Source organism: Oncorhynchus tshawytscha, linkage group LG21 (assembly GCF_018296145.1).
Source record: "Oncorhynchus tshawytscha isolate Ot180627B linkage group LG21, Otsh_v2.0, whole genome shotgun sequence".
Lineage (NCBI taxonomy): Eukaryota > Metazoa > Chordata > Actinopteri > Salmoniformes > Salmonidae > Oncorhynchus > Oncorhynchus tshawytscha.
In genome coordinates, this window is record NC_056449.1 from 11116681 (window position 1) to 11138751 (window position 22071).

Sequence of the window (22071 nt, forward strand, 5' to 3'; positions counted from 1 at the left end):
TCCAGAATGTCTCCCACCCGTAGGCATTGAGAAGAGTGGAAGAAAGGCATGAAGTTGAAGAAGTAATAGTAGTAGGAGTAGAGACACAAGATGATGTTCCTTGTCAACAGAGGGATCCTGACATGTTCCATGTTAATTAAGAAGGTGAACTTTGTTGCGTTTACTTTGGTTATCAACTGCACAGAGCAAACGGAAATAGAATCGGAGAAAATTGTCATGATTGTGAGTGCAATTGAGCGTTTTTTGGGACTTGGGAACTTTTCTGCAGAGGCATTACAAGGGATCTTGTTGATGAATGCTCCGTCTCCCCGCAATGTAATATATTATTTTTGTTTTCTTTCAACACCCGGTACAGTAGGTGGCGGCAATACACCTATAGGTGTATTCTGCCATAACACTTTAAAGAAGAAGAAGAAGAAGAAGAAAAGAGCTGAGGGAAGCAGTGTAGTGGTTGAAGAAGTGCAGAATATTATAAAATCGTCCGCAACACGTCAATTCTCTGCGCGTGTCATCCACGGAAAGGGCCACTATGGACAGCGATGATGATATGGAAGAAGTCGTTGAAGGTACGGAAAAGGCTGACAAACGCATATGCGTCGTTTTTTGTGTATTTGTTACATTTTCCGGTAAACTCTCCGCATACTATACCGTGAACAAATTGATATTATGGTTTTTGACAGGGGTTGTGGGCCCGTCGCGCCCGGGACTTTATTTCCGATGGAAGCCCACTCTTCGGGCGAGCGAGGCAGCAGTAGCGACACAAAACTGGGCTGATGTGCTTTGACACTCGAGTTAAAATGCAGTTAGAAAAATGATTACATTGTACTGTAAACGATTTGCGTGCGCTCTGGACGCGTAGGCTACGTCAATACGTTTGCCAAAATTGTAGACTTGACCTAAAGTTTGTCATATTAGGTGCTGCGCTAAATCCGTGACACTTTACTAACCGTAGGCCTACTTTATTTTACATCACAAAATTGTTACTTTTAGAACAAATTTTTGTTATTCACAGCCAACATGTGCTGACGCAGTAACATTGTTTTTAGGGAATATCAGGGGTAATTCGTTATGCATAGGGGTCAGACGACCGCGTGCGTGCGAGTTCTTGTACATGTTGACAATTCCATATGTAGCTGCTGGCACCTGGTTACTTATTTTGTTTAGGGTTGAGTTAAACTAAAATAATCAAATATAGCAGAAAAACCGTTAGGTTCGGCTGCAACACCCTCCGAACCAACTAGTCTTAAAGCTCCTACTCCATGGCCCAAATAGTAATTCATATCAGTTGATGTGGTCCTGCTACTCATTCAGTTAAAATGATCACAAGAGCAGAGAAAGGCCAGTGCATTTCGCAACCCACACATGATTTACTGCACACACTATGTAATTGTTTGAAACCTGGACGTTTTACCAAATTTAATAAGGCATGTCTTACCTTGCTTCATGGTAGCCTAGCCAAAATCCGACCATAGTAACGTTGAGGGAATTATTACTCATATGCCATTGAAACCAGCATTTCTCTTGGTTTACAAATCAACATTTTTCACTAGCCAGAGGCACAAACCTAGTCATATTATATGACTAGGATTGTGCCTTTGGTTGATGAAAGAAATGTCGCTTTGGAAACCAAGAGAAGCAAGGTATAGTATTACCGACCCTGAAGTGGTGCTGCCATGGCACACAAGTGGTCAGGTTGCCCGAATATCATCAGACTTTGATCTGGATCAGGACAGCAAGCACAGCGAAGGGTGCATTTATCATCTGGACTCAGTTTTTCAAAAGTTATCTGGTCGTTTTCGCCAACTGGATAGGATTAAATGCATAGGAATAGAACCGGTGTCCCCATTCAAGTCGATGAGTCATCCATTCTATTTATTCTATGCATTTAATCCTATCTGATAACTTTTGAAAAACTGGGCCCAAATACAGTGAATTGGCAATAATGCAGACTCCTAAATGTGTGGTTCTTTTTCCGAGACGATTTGTAGCAATGGAGGCTGTTGAACTCCAGTGTAAACTGTCTTGTGCCTCTGTCCAATCCTGATGTGTGTGCGTATCCAGGCCCTCTGGATGAGGATGACCAGCCTCACGGGTTCTGTACAGTCACTTTCTCCTCCAGCGATCGCTTTGAAGGACATTTTACACATGGAGAAAAGAATGGAAAGGGCAAGTTCTTCTTTTTCGATGGCAGGTATGATAGAAAAGCATACAGTCCATTCAAGTGTGACTGATCTCACTCGCTCGGTCAGGCTCTTATCAAGCTACGTTGCCTTGCCTTAATTAACCCTCTCCCTTCCTCCCCTCCACAGCACCTTGGAGGGGTTCTATGTGGACGATGCGTTACAGGGTCAGGGGGTATACTCGTACGAGGATGGAGGGGTCCTCCGTGGGACCTATATGGATGGGGACCTCAACGGCCCTGCACAGGAGTTTGACTCTGAGGGCCGGCTGATGTTTGAAGGCCAGTACAAAGACAACAGCCGCTATGGGGAGTGTTGGATCTACTACCCTGTGAGTCATCATACTCGCCTGTAACTTATGTTACACTACACAAGTTACATTGAGATGTTATAGGGAGGAGAACCTACCACTAAAGTTGGTTGCTTTTCCATATTCAATAATGAAGAATGAATTGATTGAACACTCAACTAATTGCTGTCTGTGTGTGTCCAGGACCGTGGCAGTGTATTTGGGCAGGTGAACGAGGATGGCGAGATGACCGGTAAAGCAGTGGCATATGTTTACCCTGATGGCCAAACGGCTCTCTACGGGAGCTTCGTGGAGGGGGAGCTGATCGAGGCTCGACTCGCCGCCCTGGTTTCCATGGAGACCACCAGACCACACTTTGACGTTTCATCTGACAGTAAGTGACATGAGACACAGCACAAGTAAACTGGTAGTCAAATATAATGCTATATGGTTTATAAAATTTCAGCATTTCCTGTTCTTTCTTAGGCCCTGTGTACTCCTATGATAAATCCACTTCCACCTGTATCGCTACCCACACTCTTCTTCCAGACCCCTATGAAAGCAAAAGGTAGGTACAGTGCATTCAGACAGTATTCAAACCCCTTGACTTTTTCCACATTTTGTTGCGTCACAGCCTTATTCTAAAATGTTTTAAATAAATAAAAAGTCCTCATCAATCTACACAATACCCCACAATGACAAAGTGAAAACAGTTTTTAAAACATTTTTATATATATATATATATTTAAAAAATACTTTATTTACAGGTATTCAGACCCTTTGCTATGAGATTTGAAATTGAGCTCAGGTGCATCCCGTTTCCATTGATCATCCTTGATGTTTCTACAACTTGATTGGAGTCCACCTGTGGTAAATTCAATTGATTGGATATGATTTGGAAAGGCACACAGTTGACAGTGCATGTCAGCGCAAAAACCAAGCCATGCGGTCGAAGGAATTGTCCATAAAGCTCCGAGACCGGATCGTGTCGAGGCACAGATCTGGAGAAGGGAAGCAAAAAATGTCTGCAGCGTTGAAGGTCCCCAAGAACACATTGGCCTCCATCATTCTGGGCCGGCAGGGCAGCCTAGTGGTTAGAGCGTTGGGTTAGTAACCGGAAGGTTGTAAGTTCAAATCCCCGAGCTGACAAGGTACAAATCTGTAGTTCTGCCCCTGGACAGGCAGTTAACCCACTGCTCCTAGGCCGTCATTGAAAATAAGAATTTGTTCTTAACTGACTTGCCTAGTTAAGGGTAAAATAAAAAAATTCTTAAATGAAAGAAGTTTGACGCCACGAAGACTCTTCCTAGAGCTGGCCAAACTGAACAATCGGGGGAGAAGAGCCTTGGTCAGGGAGGTGCCCAAGAACCTGAAGGTCACTCTGACAGAGAGTGACCCACTCTGTGGAGAAAACCTTCCAGAAGGACAACCATATCTGCAGCACTACCAATCAGGCCTTTATGGTAGTGGCCAGACAGAAGCCAAAAGGAACAGCTCGCCTTGAGAAACAAGAGTCTCTGGTCTGATGAAACCAAAATTGAAAACCTTTTCCTTGATGCCAAGCGCCACGTATGAAGCGTAGCCTGATGAAGACAGCTTGGCTGTCGAAACGTTGGTAATTAAATCTTTGCATCTGAGTTCCTAGAGTGTGTGGCGGTGACCGCATCATGCTGTGGGGAAATTTTTCAACACCAGGGACTGGGCGACTAGTCTGGCTCGAGGGAGAGATGAACAGACGAAAGTACAGAGATCCTTGATGAAAACCTGCTCCAGAGCGCTCAGGACCTCAGAATGGGCCGAAGGTTCACCTTCCAACAGGATAACGATCTTAAGCAAAAAGCCAAGACAAGGCAGGAGTGGCTTCAAGACAAGTCTCTGAATGTCCTTGAGGGGCCCAGCTGGGCTCCCCATCCAACCTGACAGAGATTGAGAGGAACTGCAGAGAAGAATTGGAGAAACTCCCCAAATACAGGTGTGCCAAGCTTGTAGCGTCATATCCAAGGAGACTCAAGGCTGTAATCAATGCCAAAGGTGCTTCAACAAAGTACTGAGTAAAGGGTCTGAATACTTATGTAAATGTGATATTTCTGTTTTCCATTTTTAATACATTTGTTTTTGCATAGACATATCCTATGGGTTTACCTTCGGCTATCGTATAAAGGGAGAAGCTGATCTGAAGTCAGTTTTGCTGCTTAATTCCCTGTTGTGTCACAGGGTATTTGTGGCAGACTCACTGATCTCAGGTGCAGGAGAAGGCTTGTTTGCCAAGATGGATGTTGAGGCCAATGTTGTAATGGCCTTTTACAACGGAGTACGCATCACACACTCGGAGGTAAGAGGGAGACAGAGCTGTGTTTGTGTGTCAAATCAAATGTTACTTGTCACATGCTTTGTAAACAACCGGTGTAGACCAACATTGAAATGCTTACTTACGGTCCCTTCCCAACAATGTAGAGGGAGAAAAAATAGAGAAATAATAACGCAAGGAAATAATAGACCATGTGTAATGATAACTTGGCTATATACATGGGGTACCAGTACCAAGTCAATGTAATTGAGATAGATATGTACCGTGGTTCCTCCTTTAAAAGTTGCGAGCGAACACCGTGAGACTTAGGTAATTTGTGGTTTAGTACGGTACTCTGCATCACCACTTCATTGCTCCAGACCAGCGCAATGGGGAGTTAGAGCACTGATTTTACTTTTGACTGGCGCAACGGTCTAATGCAAGCTGTGTTGCTACAAATGCTGGTTCAATACCCGTGCTGGCCTCGACTGGGAGACCCATGAGATGACTGTAGGTTTTTGGTTTCTCTGCCTATAAAGTAATTTATAACTATTTCTGTTTAACTGGCTTTATTTACAAATTAGTAAATGTCTCACCCCATGTCCAAGAATGGCCTTTTTCTCGTTATTTGAAAATGAAATAATCTCCAAAATATTTAAGGGGTATTGCACTAATAATGGCGCTGACTAGGGAAACGTTCCCGCTGTTCAGTTCTTAGTGTCAGTCTGCACGTTCAAACTAAAACAATGTAACTACACTGCTCAAAAAAATAAATGGAACACTAAAATAACACATCCTAGATCTGAATGAATGAAATATTCTTATTAAATACTTTTTTCTTTACATAGTTGAATTTGCTGACAACAAAATCACGCACAAATTATTAATGGAAATCAAATTTATCAACCCATGGAGGTCTGGATTTGGAGTCACACTCAAAATTTAAAGTGGAAAACCACACTACAGGCTGATCCAACTTTGATGTAATGTCCTTAAAACAAGTCAAAATGAGTCTCCGTAGTGTGTGTGGCTTCCACGTGCCTCTATGACCTCCCTACAATGCCTGGGCATGCTCCTGATGAGGTGGCGGATGGTCTCCTGAGGGATCTCCTCCCAGACCTGGACTAAAGCATCCGCCAACTCCTGGACAGTCTGTGGTGCATCGTGGCGTTGGTGGATGGAGCGAGACATGATGTCCCAGATGTACTCAATTGGATTCAGGTCTGGGGAACGGGCGGGCCAGTCCATAGCATCAATGCCTTCCTCTTGCAGGAACTGCTGACACACTCCAGCCACATGAGGTCTAGCATTGTCTTGCATTAGGAGGAACCCAGGGCCATCCGCACCAGCATATGGTCTCACAAGGGGTCTGAGGATCTCATCTCGGTACCTAATGGCAGTCAGGCTACTTCTGGCGAGCACATGGAGGGCTGTGCGGCCCCCCCCAAAGAAATGCCACCCCACACCATGACACGTGCTCCGTGTGAACCTGCTTTCATCTGTGAAAAGCACAGGGCGCCAGTGGCGAATTTGCCAATCTTGGTGTTCTCTGGCAAATGCCAAACGTCCTGCACGGTGTTGGGCTGTAAGCACAACCCCCACCTGTGGACGTCGGGCCCTCATACCACCCTCATGGAGTCTGTTTCTGACCATTTGAGCAGACACATGCACATGTGTGGCCTGCTGGTCATTTTGCAGTGCTCCTCCTGCTCCTCCTTGCACAAAGGCGGAGGTAGCGGTCCTGCTGCTGCGTTGTTACCCTCCTCTACGGCCTCCTCTACGGCCTCCTCTACGGCCTCCTCTACGGCCTCCTCCACGTCTCCTGATGTACTGGCCTGTCTCCTGGTAGCGCCTCCATGCTCTGGACACTACGCGGACAGACACAGCAAACCTTGCCACAGCTCTCATTGATGTGCCATCCTGGATGAGCTGCACTACCTGAGCCACTTGTGTGGGTTGTAGACTCCGTCTCATGCTACCCCTAGAGTGAAAGCACCGCCAGCATTCAAAAGTGACCAAAACATCAGCCAGGAAGCATAGGAACTGAGAAGTGGTCTGTGGTCACCACCTGCAGAACAGAACCACTCCTTTAATCAAATCAAATCAAATCAAATTTATTTATATAGCCCTTCGTACATCAGCTGATATCTCAAAGTGCTGTACAGAAACCCAGCCTAAAACCCCAAACAGCAAGCAATGCAGGTGTAGAAGCACGGTGGCTAGGAAAAACTCCCTAGAAAGGCCAAAACCTAGGAAGAAACCTAGAGAGGAACCAGGCTATGTGGGGTGGCCAGTCCTCTTCTGGCTGTGCCGGGTGGAGATTATAACAGAACATGGCCAAGATGTTCAAATGTTCATAAATGACCAGCATGGTCGAATAATAATAAGGCAGAACAGTTGAAACTGGAGCAGCAGCACAGTCAGGTGGAAGTTGAAACTGGAGCAGCAGCATGGCCAGGTGGACTGGGGACAGCAAGGAGTCATCATGTCAGGTAGTCCTGGGCATGGTCCTAGGGCTCAGGTCAGTTGAAACTGGAACAGCAGCATGGCCAGGTGGACTGGGGACAGCAAGGAGTCATCATGTCAGGTAGTCCTGGAGCTCAGGTCCTAGGGCTCAGGTCCTCCGAGAGAGAGAAAGAAAGAGAAGGAGAGAATTAGAGAACGCACACTTAGATTCACACAGGACACCGAATAGGACAGGAGAAGTACTCCAGATATAACAAACTGACCCCAGCCCCCAACACATAAACTACTGCATAAATACTGGAGGCTGAGACAGGAGGGGTCAGGAGACACTGTGGCCCCATGAGGTCACCCCGGACAGGGCCAAACAGGAAGGATATAACCCCACCCACTTTGCCAAAGCACAGCCCCCACACCACTAGAGGGATATCTTCAACCACCAACTTACCATCCTGAGACAAGGCTGAGTATAGCCCACAAAGATCTCCGCCACGGCACAACCCAAGGGGGGCGCCAACCCAGACAGACCACAACAGTGAATCAAACCACTCAGGTGACGCACCCCCTCCAGGGACGGCATGAGAGAGCCCCAGTAAGCCAGTGACCCAGCCCCTGTAATAGGGTTAGAGGCAGAGAATCCCCGTGGAAAGAGGGGAACCGGCCAGGCAGAGACAGCAAGGGCGGTTCGTTGCTCCAGAGCCTTTCCGTTCACCTTCCCACTCCTGGGCCAGACTACACTCAATCATATGACCCACTGAAGAGATGAGTCTTCAGTAAAGACTTGAAGGTTGAGACCGAGTTTGTGTCTCTGACATGGGTAGGCAGACCGTTCCATAAAAATGGAGCTCTAGAGGAGAAAGCCCTGCCTCCAGCTGTTTGCTTAGAAATTCTAGGGACAATTAGGAGGCCTGCGTCTTGTGACCAGCATTACGGCAGGACCAAATCAGAGAGATAGGTAGGAGCAAGCCCATGTAATGCTTTGTAGGTTAGCAGTAAAACCTTGAATCAGCCCTTGCTTTGACAGGAAGCCAGTGTAGAGAGGCTAGCACTGGAGTAATATGATCAAATTTTTTGGTTCTAGTCAGGATTCTAGCAGCCGTATTTAGCACTAACTGAAGTTTATTTAGTGCTTTATCCGGGTAGCCGGAAAATAGAGCATTGCAGTAGTCTAACCTAGAAGTGACAAAAGCATGGATTAATTTTTCTGCATCATTTTTGGACAGAAAGTTTCTGATTTTTGCAATGTTACGTAGATGGAAAAAAGATTGGGGGTGTCTTGCTAATTGCCTATAATATCCACCTGTTGTCTATTCCATTTGCACAACAGCATGTGACATTTATTGTCAATCAGTGTTGCTTCCTAAGTGGACAGTTTGATTTCACAGAAGTGTGATTGACTTGGATTTACATTGTTGTTTAAGTGTTCCCTTTATTTTTTTGAGCAGTGTAATAATGGCATCTTTATGCTTTCATCAATAAAATAATGATAAAAATACTCTGGCATTTAGATTTTTTTATTTAGTTATGGATCCATAACGATTTACTATGGGAATAAATATCACTGAATTACAGAAATATTCTCATCCTCTATATGTAATTGTTGGCGTAGTCACATTTTTCAATATACTGTAGACCTACCATAGGCGACATGAGTCTCAGTGTTGAGTAATGTGCTGTTAAAAGTGGTTTAGGTCTTATTTATTTAAAGAGCATATTGACGTTAGAAGCAATAGCCTACAACAATTTTACTACCATTTCGCACTGCTCTGTGACAAGCAATCAATGAGAATTATTTTCACTGGATCTCCGTTTGGGTGTTGGTTAGACTAGAATTACAAAATTAGGGTGTAGAAATGTTATGCTCTTAGTGTAACTTTTATTTAACTAGGCAAGTCAGTTAAGAACAAAATCTTATTTACAAGGACAGCCTACTCATTCCTCCCCGTTGGAGAATTGAACCCCGGTCTCCCACGAGCGTGCCCTACCCGCACGACACCGATTCTTCAGCTAAATAGCCCAGTAAAGTACTCCTGACCATCACATTGTACAGCGCCATATTTTCCGTTCCATCCTAGAAGGTTTTTCTTGGAATAGAAATACCATAGATTAATATTAATGAATTAAGCAAGTACCAGGCAAATGTTTGGACACACCTACTCATTCCAGGGTTTTTCTTTAGTTTTACTATTTTCTACATTGTAGAATAATAGGGAAGACATCACAACTATGAAATAACACGTATGGAATCAGTTAAGAACAAATTCTTATTTACAAGGACAGCCTACTCCTTCCTCCCTGTCGGGGAATTGAACGCCTGTCTCCCGTGTGTCCGCATTCTCTAGTAGTGTCATTATTGAAGGCTATCAAATGCTTCTCAAAGATGCCCTCTGGTGGTCAAACTAGCACCAACTAGCATTAATGGTACCAGTGGTTCACACTTAAATAACATGCCATAGAATTCTGCAGCAACATGCAAGCTGCGCCGCAGCACGCTGCAACTTTTAAAGGACTAACCACTGTTGGTATGGGTAAAGTGACTAGGCAACCGAATAGAAAATGCATAGCAGTGTATGTGATAAGTCAAAATAGTTCATGCAAATATGGTCAATGCAGATAGTCTGGCTAGCTATTTGGTTAACTATTTACGTGTGTGTGTGTGTGTGTGTGTGTGTGTGTGTGTTCATGCAAAACCAGCTTAAGCTCTAGTCGATGTTATGTAAAATTTTCACAAAGACCAGGTATGGGCAATAATCATTCACATGGCAAACCAAATACTGTGTATATAGATGTCTGTGCTAAACACAACTTAATTTTCAAATTAAATACTTGTTGTTTTTGTTGTTGTTGTTTGTGGTGTTGCCAACGGTGCTTCCCAGGTAGACACTAGGGATTGGTCCCTGAACGGGAATACCATCTCCCTGGATGAGGACACGGTGATCGACGTTCCACAGCCCTTCCACCAGATGGACAGATACTGTGCCTCGCTGGGACACAAGGCCAATCACTCCTTCACCCCAAACTGCAAATACGACCCGTGAGAATAATCCAAGCATAGCAGGAACAAATATGACCCAACTTGAGAGCAACATGATGTTCAGGAGGGTACAATGTTTTGAAGAGTAAAGATAGAAATGTAATGTATTCTATGGTTGGATGGTATGCAGATTTTCATACCATTTCTGTACCACACCGGGGTATACGGTGTAACCGAAAGTGCACACAAGGTGTGCTATTAATAATAATTAAACGCACAAAACAATTTCGGCAACAGGGATCTTGAGATTGAATGTCTGCTGTAACCATGAAGCTTGATCTTTACATCTAATCACTTCGCAAGTAAGGTAGCAAGCCAAATTCATAGCTGGAGCCCTCTGCTGGATATAATTTATTTCTTAGTTATACTTAACTTATAATTATAAGCAGTGGCGTAGCACACAGCCCCCGTGAGGCGTGGGTGCCCCAAACCCACAATGTTTTTTTTACAGTATTGAAAATCATATCGTTGGTATAAACGATATATATCGTCCGAGCCTAATGTATTCTGTCATGTTCTATTACAGTATATGTTCCATTATTAAAAACGCGTCTGTCTGTTGTTCATTTGTTTTCTCAGATTCGTCCACCCTCGTTTTGGACCCATCAAGTGCGTCCGCACCCTGCAGGCGGTGCAGAGGGATGAGGAGCTGACTGTTGCCTATGGTTACGACCACGAGCCATCGGGGAAGAGCGGTCCAGAAGCACCAGACTGGTACAAACAGGAACTGCAGGCCTTCCAGCAAAGACAGGCTACCAACGGGCAGTAAAAAAAAACGCACTACTACTCCAGTCAATCTACCCAAACAACTACTACTCCAGTCAATCTACCCAAACAACTACTACTCCAGTCAATCTACCCAAACAACTACTACTCCAGTCAATCTACCCAAACAACTACTACTCCAGTCAATCTACCCAAACAACTACTACTCGTATAACTGCTACCCACCTCCCTGCCCTTTGCACAGGAGCAATAAGTCCCAAAATGTAAAAAAATGAAATAATTTCAAAATACCGACCCAGTTGGGGCAACTTTCCCGATCTGAACTAATGTTACCCTTACACCTAAACACCCTCTACCTTAACAGTGCTCTCAATGAAGCCCTGTTTCAACCTCCACCTACTCATTGATAACCGCCCTCCTCTAGACTGAACCCCTCTGCCTGAGCCCCCAGTCTTGCTACGGCTGCTCCTTGAGGACAAATGGCACAGACTCTTTCCAAACATTGAAGGGTTGTTCCAGAGCTTGGCATCAGGTGGAATGTGTGATATGTCGCTTTGTATGATATAGGAATGGGACACTGCTGTCTGTACGTGGGTGAGGATGTTATGGTGCTATGGAGATCAGCACTAACCCGGCCACACTTGCACTTAAACACAGGAACAAATGGTTTACGTCAAGAGACCAATCAGATGTAATGTACAAGGTTTACTGCTGTATTTGCTGCTTTGTGAGTCTTGTTCTCACCAACCTGTCTTTTATACAACCTATGGACATGAACTGGTATGTGGACTGTCCTTGATATTAGTTTGGTAATTGTGATGAAGTTAGACCCCTATTCCTTTTACTCTGCTGTGACAGGATGTGTACTGGCTGTTTAAACCTTGTTCCTGTGTCAATCTAAATAGGTTTCAAGACATTGGTGTTGCCAAATAATTTCCCCAACATCACCTGAGTATAGTATAAATTAGATTTTAAATGGCCTCTTGTGCCACTTAGAGTAAATTGACATGGTTGGCTTTCTAACCTTTTTTTGACATGCATTAAATACTAACCAATGATGTCTATAGTTATTTAGTTACATTTATTTATCAACACTTCTCACCTTTTGGTTTGTGTTATTGTCAACTCTGCACATGATTCAGACCAATAAGTGAGCTCATCTTTGGAGACTGCTTCTCTTTTGGATAAAAAGATCAACTGTGATGGAAGTAGCCCAGACTAAACACAAATAAAGACTACATGAACCATCCCACTGTGACTTGCAAAGATTTCTTTATTCTAACGTGCTAGTTTTAACAAAGAGTATGTGTAAATTATTCATGTATTGATTAATCTCTCTTGGCAATAGTTTAGTATTCAAAACCAGATTTGTATTAGCTCATGAAACGCAACATCGCGAGAAGGAACTACCTCCTACCAGAATGATGGCCGAGAAGGGGTTAAATATTTGCATTGTATTTCTTTGCTGTGCACCTGCGCGTGGGCGGGTTAATGGTTAACGCGCTGAAGTTCACCTGTCCTGCGTGAGTCAACAGAAACCAACACAACAGCCCGGAAGAAAGTCAATGAGCGGGCAGGGTGAAAGGACAGTTGATCTATTTAACAAAAGTATAATACATTATAAAAATGTTGCAGTGAGAGAACTTATTGTGGAAGTCGGACTGGGTGTTTTTCTGTGAACTCGATAGGACAAAGGACTTTGGAAGCGCCAAAGTGAAAGTGCGTCGTGAGATGGACCGCTACCGGTATTTCATCTTTAACCAGCGCAGTGTCGTCGTTCTGGGCATTCTGCAGGTAGCATGTGCGGCGCTGTGCTTGGTGTGCGGATTCATTGATGCGTTTTTTCGGAAAAACACCACACTCAGTGAAACTAGGGCACCTGTGTGGGCGGGTTTGGTGAGTATGAGTGTTCTTTCATCGAAACAGATTTACTGATTCATCAAAATATAGAGGATGACACTTGACTATATTGATTTTGTGGTGACACATTGGACTGTGCCTGTTTTGTCGTCATTCATAATGACTTCCTCCTATAGATTATGGCCTGCCCAGGTGCGCTGGCGCTCTTTGCTTCCCAAAGGAAAAACCCAGTATTGGTAAGTGTGATAAAGGTAGCCTTGGCTTGATGCTTCGTTCCTCCTATTGAATTATAATTAAAGCACACCAAACATGACTGTTAATTTTGTCTGACTGAATGCCACAAAGGTGACAAATAATATTAAATCCTCTAATAGCGTGGTTTGACCCTGTTCAGGTGAATGTAATGATCGCTGTCTCAGTGTGCTCCTGTGTTTCCGTGGTGATGGTGTCAGGTTACGCCTTCTTAACTTTGACCTATGGCGAGAATGACAACGAGGTGTTCCACCATCACAACAACCTTGAAGTGGTAATACCCGACCCTACCACAAACGATCAACACAACGAACTCTTTCACACACAGCCCCTAGTCTGGTCTGTGTGTCAGTCAGTTTCTGTCACAAATGATTTAGTCTGGTATATCCAACCTGGTCTCACAGCATTTTGTATAGTTCTGTACATACATTTGAGGCAATCTATTTTAGCCAAACTCAACGTCAGAAAGAAACAAAGATTTGAACTCGATTAAACTGTAAATATCACAGATAGGAGCTTAGTTACCAGTATATATATTTATATGGCTTGTTAAAAAAAAAGAAAAGTTGACCCTGAAAACCGTATTTTCAAAGACGAGTGGATGGAACAGTATTTATTAATTTTCCCTGCAACTAGCACAAAACCAATGTGCCTGATATGCAGTGAGTCTGTAGCTCTCTTGGAAAGTGACAATGTTAAGCGCCATTATGACACCAGGCATAGTCAATTCGATCAGATGTATCCCCTGAACACAGAGGTGAGAACAAACAAGATTAACCAACTCAAATCCCAATATGAGAGGTCCACCAAAGTCCTTGTCAATTCCCTGACAGCCCAACAATGTGTTCACTGAGGATAGCTTGGGTTTTGGAAAAACACAGAAAACAATTTTCAGATGCTGAGATGGTAAAATAATGCATGTGTGAAGTTGCTGACACCTTGCTTGAAGGTAAACAAAAAGATGAGCTCAGGGAAAAGATCAACCATATCCCACTGTCAGATTCCACAGCAATGAGGAGATCTGGAATATAAGCTGAAGATTTAACTTCACAAATTGATGAGGCCATTCAGAATGCACCATGCATTTCATTAGCTGTGGATGAATCAACAGATAACACTGATAATGCCCAGCTTCTGGTGTTTGTCAGATTTTATAACGAAACAAAGGAATTCTGTGAGAAGCTGTTGGGCTTAACAAATCTAGAAGCACACACACACACAGGGAGAGGATATCCATGAGGTCATCAAAGGGATGCTGACAAGAAGGGGGAGAGATCTCAAGTCACTGGTCTCCATCACCACAGATGGAGCTCCAGCCATGATAGGAAGAGGGAGGGGACTGGTTGCACGTTTGAAAGAGGACCACCCTGACCTGAAATATCACCACATCATTCATCAATGTGTGTCAGTCTGGGAGAAGAGTATTCTGAGGTCATGACAACGATGATGAAACTGATAAACCTTTTTGAGAGCAACATCATCCCTACAACACCACTTGCTACGAGACATTCTGACAGAGGCCGATGCCAGTTTTGATGACTTACTACTGCACAACACCGTCAGATGGCTCAGCAAAGGCAGGGTTTTGGAAAGCTTTTGGGCCATTCAGGAGGAAATCAAAGTTTTCTTATCAGAGCAAAAGAGTGACATGGCAACTCAGTTTTTGGAAGATGAGAAGATGGAAACAGTTGGATTTTTGACAGACATTACATCACACCTTAATTAACTGAATGTTAAGCTGCAGGGACAGGACAACACAATGTGTGCTATGATAACAGCAGTCTGGGCTTTCCAGAAGAAATTGGAGCTTTTCAAGAATGACCTCCAGGGAGAACGTGTCCACTTTCCCAATCTTCTGGTGCAAACGCAGGGAGACAAAGATGTTCCCAACCATGTTGATCACATCCAGAAGCTGATGTAAAACTTCAAGGCTTGCTTTTATAACTTTATTGTTGGAAGAGAACTTCTGCTGCTCATCCAGAAGTTGTCTGAAGAAGGAAAACAGATCTTTAAATAAGGAGATGTTGCATCACTGCAAATGGAGTCGATTGAGCTGCAAGAAGATGTGGCTTTGAAGGAGCAGGCTGGTGATTTGTGACTCTGTCACATTCTGGGAAAAGATGGTGCCAGCAGCTGATGTCCCTGTTCTCAAGAAACTGGCACTATACATCCTGACCATGTTTAGCTCCACATACAGCTGTAAATCAGCCTACTCCACAATTAAGTTTATTATTTAAAAAAATACAGCACCAGGCTCCCCAATGAACACTTGCACCAGTGTCTCAGAGTTTCTCTAGCATCATTTGCACCAAAGTTCAAAGCAGATTATTTTTGTTAATATCCTTTGTTCTCCAGAAAACATGCACTTTATTTTATTTAAAAAACATTTAATTCAAGGCCCGTGTACAATGGTTCAAATAGTAGTTGAGTAACCCTGCTCTATTTAGTATGATATGTTACGTTTTGGCTGGTGTTTATGAATTTGTGGATGTCCATCACCCATTTCGTATGATATGTTACGAATTACAATTCATATTATATGTTATGAATTTGCAAAAGGTACAATATGTTACGAATTTGCCAAAAGTATTATGTTACGAATTTCAGCTAGGTGGCTAACGTTAGCTAGCTCGCTAGGTTAGGAGTTAGGGTTAAGTTTATGTAACCAGTGTTAAATGGCTGGCTGGTTAGCGGGGTGCGTGCTAATAGCATTTCAGTCGGTGATGTCACTCGCTCTGAGACCTTGAAGTATTTGTTTCCCATACTCTGCAAGGGCTGCGGCTTTTGTGGAACGATGGGTAACGGTGCTTCGAGGGTGACTGTTGTCGATGTGTGCAGAGGGTCCCTGGTTCGAGGAGAGGGACGGAAGCAATACTGTTACATTTAGAAGTTAGGTTAAAGGAAGGATTAGCTAACATGCTAGGTAGTTGCAAAGTAGTAAGTAGTTGAAAAGTTGCTGAAATCCTGAAGTTGGATTGCTAGACGTTCGCATTGTACATTTGCCTTAAGTAACCATCTCAAAATCAAGAATGTCAGATTTACATACAGAATAATACGAAATGCTCTGAGACCAGGTTGGTATATCTGACACTTCCTCCCTGATAGCCTGGGGATGAGGTTACAAAGGATTTGACTAAAGCAGAAAGTACTCTCTCTAAATCCCAAGGAGGTACCTAAATACCTGTCTTACACCCCAAACACACCTTGGATGGTTCAGCAATAATAATGTGTGTTTCTGACTGCTCTACAGAGGTTTATGCTGAGCCGGATGGTGAAAGGGGCCAATGCCACCATACTGTTGGTCTGTATCGTCAGCCTGGTCCTCTCCTCTCTCATCGCCTTTGTAGGCTGTCGCAGTCTGCCCCTCTGTGGCTGCTACGATGGTCTCACTGGCTTGGTAAGAACATGTAGTAGTGCTAAACTACACTAAACCATTTCACAGCACTAGATAATCATACCTGCTAATCATATGCAGTTGTCTGCCTAATCCTCCCATGTTTTCAGACTGTGTATGTGTGTGTTTCAGGAGATATTGGTCCCTCAGAATGACCCCAGCCCACAGACTGAGCTTGTGTGTACATGGCAAGGTAAGTTATCTAGGTGAGCGAGGAAGAGGGAAAGCTAGGTGGTCGAGCTCTGGCTAGTCTTAGGCTGAGAGTTTGCTACTGTATGTTGAGACACTTGTTTGGTATTGACTGTAGTGATAGTTGCTCTCTCCCCCAGCAGGTGGCGAAGACAGTGTGTTAAACTCTCCAGTGAACTTCAGCGACAGATGTCCTGAGGAAGAGGAGGCGCCCTCCAAACTCCCCCCCTACAGCAGACTCACCTGAGAGGAATCCTCTAGGCCAGTGGTTACCTAACCTAACCTCATGAAAGGGGACTTCACAAGGTTAGGATGAAAACCAGCAGACCCAGCTATAGAAGATTGTTATGTTTAAGTGAGTAGCTAATTATATTATTGTCCACTAGCATTTCACCAAACAGAGAACCAAGAGGCAGAATAACAGACGCAATATACCAAACATTTCAAACTGCCATTTCAAATATGTTTCTTTTTTACCACTTATTACCCATCTACTTGTATGTGTATAAATCCCTGTGTAATATACACATAGTTAGTGTAAATATGCCTTTTTTAATGAATTTGCCAAAGTTTCAGCTTGGAAGTGCCTTGTGGTATCCCGTGACTGTTGAAATGTACATGGTCCTTCTGTGAGGCTGCTCACATTTGGATTGTTGCCCTGTTTTATAGGTGATTTTTACATGCCATGTTATATTCAACTAAATAAATCTTCTGTAAATGTTTTTTTTGGTGATCTTTCTTTAACCGCCCCGTACCACAGACATGTTTTCATGAAATAACAATGCCTTAATGTACAGAATGCTTTATTGTAAGGCTACACAACATTTGTAATGCAAAGCTTCACTCCCTTTTTGTGTTCCCAAAAGTTCAGACCTGATGTGTTCTGTCTCTCGACGCAATAAATGGCGCCTTTCTCAAACATACTTATCGGGGCACTTGAAAAGAGTCACGCAGTACACATACCTCTATCAAAAAGTCCAAATAAAATAAACTTAAATGTATGAACTGCAGAGAGCACCAACACATTACAAAATAACACTAAAGACCATATGAAAGTAAAACAAGAGTGCAAGGCAATTTATAAAGCCTACCATTTTCTGTGTCTAGTGTTGTAGACCAATCTAAGCGCAACAGGTCAGAGTGAATATTAATCTTGTAATTCATTTCTAACTGTATCCTGAGAAAAGGCCATCTATCTGAGCCCACAGTACTTTAGAGCAGCTGATTAATGTGATGCGGCATCTGTGTTCTACTGGCTACAGTCATTTTATGACAAGACTTACTGGTAATCTGACATACAGCACATAAACACAGTCACAAGTCTTCATTAGAGGGTCATTTCACTGGTGGGTTTTCATTGCAACTGTCCCATGTCCAAACAAGCAGAGGGGTTGTATTACAAAGCAGGATCAAGGAGTTAGCTAGCTAACTTGCCTAGATATCCTGAAATAATGTTAGAAGGATAATCTTGAAATGTGCCTGGTCTAAATGACTCAACTAAAACTATCTTAGTTTAGCTTTAAGTAACAAAAAGTAAATTGTAAAAAAAATATTTTAAAAAATCAGTTAGCTGGCTAATTCATTGATCCTTATTTGTCGTATACCCCTCAGGTGCATTAGCTAAGCTTAATAGGCAATAACACAGGTACTGTTCTTAACTCTTTTTGACACATTTTACAGACTTATTGTAACGAGAAAGATGCATTGATAGCAGTCATCCAATTGTGCACTCCGTCATCCATTTAGTATGATATTACATCCTGCAAAAAAAATGATCTACACATTTTGGGGGGTCCAATTCGTACGATATGTTACAAATTTGTTGTGCTTAAGATCCCGGACTGCAGCTTTAACCAAAGCAGATTATGAAGAGGTAATAATGAAAAAGTTTTTCCCCACATCAACAATGATCTCATCAGGAGGAGTGGTAAGTGCAGCATCACGTTGTGTTTCACTCACAGTACTTTACTGCACATTTCTCTGATGTTATGCCACACATCTTTCTCACAGTCACACACGTAAAGCTGAAACTCACACACTTGCGATGGACCACAGGACCGGCTGTGATCCAAACACACACAAAGAAATGATGACGATAGTAAAGGCATTTGGGATGACAACACACTAGGGTAGAGCGGATTGAATACGTGTGTGGTTACTTAGAAATGTATTTGTTGTATTTTGTAATAGTTGTTTTATAGATGTGACATATGTAAGACATGCAGCATAATGTAACTTTGCTTAGGAAACCATTTTATAGTTGTCTGCTTTATGCAGGGGCACAATTATAAACCCTATGGATGGGAATTTTGGTACAGAAACACCTGAGTGATGTGCACTGATATAGCCTGCTGTAAACTATGAGAGGTATGTGTGCATTATTCCTACATGTAAATCGAGTATGTTGTACATCAATCAGGCAAACTCACAGTATTCTAGCTCAAACACAGTTCAGTGGAACCAGTCAACAAGATTAATTTCAAACAAGTTCCCTTTTGATCTTTTTCTTTCCCATATCACTGAGATGTTTACGTTATATGATAATAGTCCTTCCTTTATCTCCCCCTAACCTCCCTCTCTTGCTTCCCCCGATGCTCTCTCTCACCCCTCCTCTCTCAGCAGCTGCAGGTCCAGCTCACCTTCTCCTCGCCCTCGTCCCTCCCCCTTATCAGGGTTACCGTGTCCCCCCTGGGCAGCTGACTAAGTATCAGAGGCTTCTGGGACTTCAGCTTGTGGGCCACCGTCATGAAGATGGCCTCCACGTGATCACTGCTCCCCCGGATACTGACTCCTCTACCGTCGCTGCTGGGGTTCTTGGCGGACGTCTCAAACAGGGGCATAGAGTGGGCGTCTGCAAACTGCTGGGCCAAGTCCGTGCCCACCTGGACAGAGTTTTGCAGGTCACACTTGTTCCCCACCAGGATCCTCGGGACCTCCTGGCCTAGGGCGTGCTGCTTACACTCTTCGATCCAGGTCGGGAGGCTGCGGAAGCTGGCGGCGCTGGTCACGTCGTACACAAACACCACAGCGTGCACATTGCGGTAGTAATGCTGTACCATGCTCTTACGAAAGCGCTCCTGGCCCGCCGTGTCCCATAGCTGGACCTGGAGAGGGAGAGAGAGGGAGGAGAAAGAGAGTAAAAAATATAATGACACTTAACAGCTTCTTGGATGTATTAAAAGTCCTCAAAAACTGAAACACAGTAGCTAAACCTAATGTCCAATGTGAAGGTGCTAGAGGATGAACTCAACTGTAATATGTGTATGATTCTACAGAGAGCAGTCGGTGCATCAGACAGATAGCTAGTTCTCTCTGTCCTTGACATCAATCAGGCACTGCCCTTGAGATCAAATATATAGATGTATGAAATTGATGCCACAACATTGATGCCCCCCCCCATGTGTATGAGGTAACCTGCCTGCGTTCATGCCCATGGTGTTAAATATTGTGCGGTTTTAGAATAATCCAAACAAAAATGTTGCATGTTTTATGTCAACTAACAATTTACCTTGATTGTCTCGCCGTCAATCTCGATAAGTTTCTCCCGAAAGTCTACCCCGATAGTGGCCTCGGTTTTCTCCGGAAACTTGCCAGCACAGAATCGGTAGGTGAGGCAGGTCTTGCCCACCCCGGAGTCCCCAATCACTATGATCTTGAAAATCCTTGTCCGTGGTGGCGGGAGATGAGACGAAACAGTCAGCGAACTGGTGAATTCCATTGACGACTCCACACTTGCCATATTGATTAGTTATTAATTTTCGAGGGTATACTAGCTAGCTAACTGCCTAGCTAACCAACAGAGCTGTTGTGGCTTGCAAAACTGCCCCTCCAAATGCTAGCTGGATGGGCTGTTAAAATTAGACAAGGAATCTCGGCCAATACAAATGCAACTGGACATTCGTGACAAATCTGTGAGCTCCAAATATAAATGTATGACCATGCATTAGTTTCGTACTGACAATTTCACGTTGCTAGCTAACGCAATCTTCTAACTCCCTCCCTGCCTACGTTAGATATACAGTCTCGTACAATGTTGACAGAAAACAAGACTCTCGCGAGAGGGGACCAAGAAAGTGAAAGCCTTTCTTGATTGGATCAGATTCGACACAATGGGCGTTGCTTACAACACCAGCCCGCCTCCCACCTCCCTACCAAGTCCAGTCAAACGCTAAAATAAGCATTACACAAGTGAGAATAAATAAATGAACTACAGTACTAAATATTTATACAATTAACATGAAATAATAATAGTTATTCAGATGGTTGAAAATATATAAAAGTGTGAAATACTGTTAATGTTTCAGAAAGTGTCTTTTAACCTCAATTTCAAACAAACATTGTGTCTGGCCAAACAGTGGTCAGTGCTCCTTCCTTACCAAAGTCATCTCCTGTAGTGAAAAAGGCATCAACATGTCCATGAGTACTCGTTCCCTCCTATTACAGTTTGAAAAAATGTTATAAATGACAACATTATCTTTATCGTCATGACTGGTGAAAGTTCACTAATTTCCACTCTGTCCTTGTTTTTATTGATGTTGAGTTGCAGTGACTTTTTGAACCATGTAAACTTGTGTTTGTAACATTATTATCGACAGACAGTAACCAACTAGACATAAGGGGCAACAAGGTAGCCTAGTGGTTAGAGCGTTGGACTAGTAACCGGAAGGTTGTAAGTTCAAACCCACAAGCTGACAAATCTGTCGTTCTGCCCCTGAACAGGCAGTTAACCCACTGTTCCTAGACTGTCATTGAAAATAAGAATTTGTTCTTAACTGACTTGCCTAGTTAAATTAAGGTAAAATAAAACATATTCAAGCACAGATTACAGTACTTTGTATACACACTATCATATCCAAGTTGAGTGATTTCTTTGCATAGACCCATGAGTTGAGGTGTGTTATTACACAAGTAATAAGCCTGGTGCTGGAGCCCCCCAAGGTTGAAGGCTAAGTATCTCACTACAGGAACTAGTCTCAAGTTATTATGAAGAGGCAGGATACAAAGCACTAATACATATTCCAAAGTAATATTTGACTTATTCCATTATTCATTTTGTTGTGTTACAACCTGAATTCAAAATGTAATAAATAAAACAATTTCTCACCCATCTATGCACAATACTCCATAATGACAACGAGAAAACATGTTTTTAGAAATGTTTACAAATGAATTAAAAGTTAAATACAGAAATATCTCATTAACATAATTATAAGCAAGATTTGGCCTTGTGTTTAAGGTTATTGTCCTGCTGAAAGGTGAATTCATCTCCTAGTGTCTGATGGAAAGCAGACTGAACCAGGCTTTCCTCTAGGATTTTCCCTTTGCTTTGCTCCATTCCGTTTATTTAGTATCCTGAAATACTCCCCAGTCCTTAACGATTACAAGCATACCCATAAC

General features: G+C 43.2%; 3 protein-coding genes across 5 annotated transcripts; 2 read left to right on the forward strand and 1 right to left on the reverse strand.

The window, feature by feature from the left end:
* The first annotated feature begins 410 nt into the window (after window positions 1–410).
* Window positions 411–12228, forward strand: setd7 (SET domain containing 7, histone lysine methyltransferase). Of its 2 annotated transcripts, XM_024382910.2 has the most exons (8): window positions 411–566; window positions 2062–2191; window positions 2310–2511; window positions 2674–2863; window positions 2956–3037; window positions 4684–4801; window positions 10096–10253; window positions 10833–12228. In XM_024382910.2, the coding sequence occupies exons 1-8, from the start codon at window positions 530–532 to the stop codon at window positions 11020–11022; spliced, it is 1107 nt and encodes a 368-aa protein (XP_024238678.1). In that variant the 5' UTR covers window positions 411–529; the 3' UTR covers window positions 11023–12228. The 2 variants fall into 2 exon arrangements, with proteins under 2 accessions (XP_024238678.1, XP_024238679.1); XM_024382911.2 differs by lacking the exon at window positions 10833–12228 and having other exon boundaries at window positions 10067–10193.
* Window positions 12229–12479: 251 nt separating this feature from the next.
* Window positions 12480–17396, forward strand: zgc:113425 (uncharacterized protein LOC541425 homolog). 2 transcript variants are annotated; one of them, XM_024382916.2, is made up of 6 exons: window positions 12480–12875; window positions 13016–13075; window positions 13234–13365; window positions 16342–16488; window positions 16618–16678; window positions 16818–17396. In XM_024382916.2, the coding sequence occupies exons 1-6, from the start codon at window positions 12711–12713 to the stop codon at window positions 16919–16921; spliced, it is 669 nt and encodes a 222-aa protein (XP_024238684.1). In that variant the 5' UTR covers window positions 12480–12710; the 3' UTR covers window positions 16922–17396. The 2 variants fall into 2 exon arrangements, with proteins under 2 accessions (XP_024238684.1, XP_024238683.1); XM_024382915.2 differs by having other exon boundaries at window positions 12481–12875; window positions 16815–17396.
* A 64-nt stretch (window positions 17397–17460) lies between these two features.
* On the reverse strand, window positions 17461–20701 carry LOC112220931 (ras-related protein Rab-33B). Its single transcript, XM_024382914.1, has 2 exons — window positions 20183–20701; window positions 17461–19778 (listed from the first exon to the last, which is right to left on the reverse strand). The coding sequence occupies exons 1-2, from the start codon at window positions 20411–20413 to the stop codon at window positions 19290–19292; spliced, it is 720 nt and encodes a 239-aa protein (XP_024238682.1). The 5' UTR covers window positions 20414–20701; the 3' UTR covers window positions 17461–19289.
* Between the last annotated feature and the right edge of the window lie 1370 nt (window positions 20702–22071).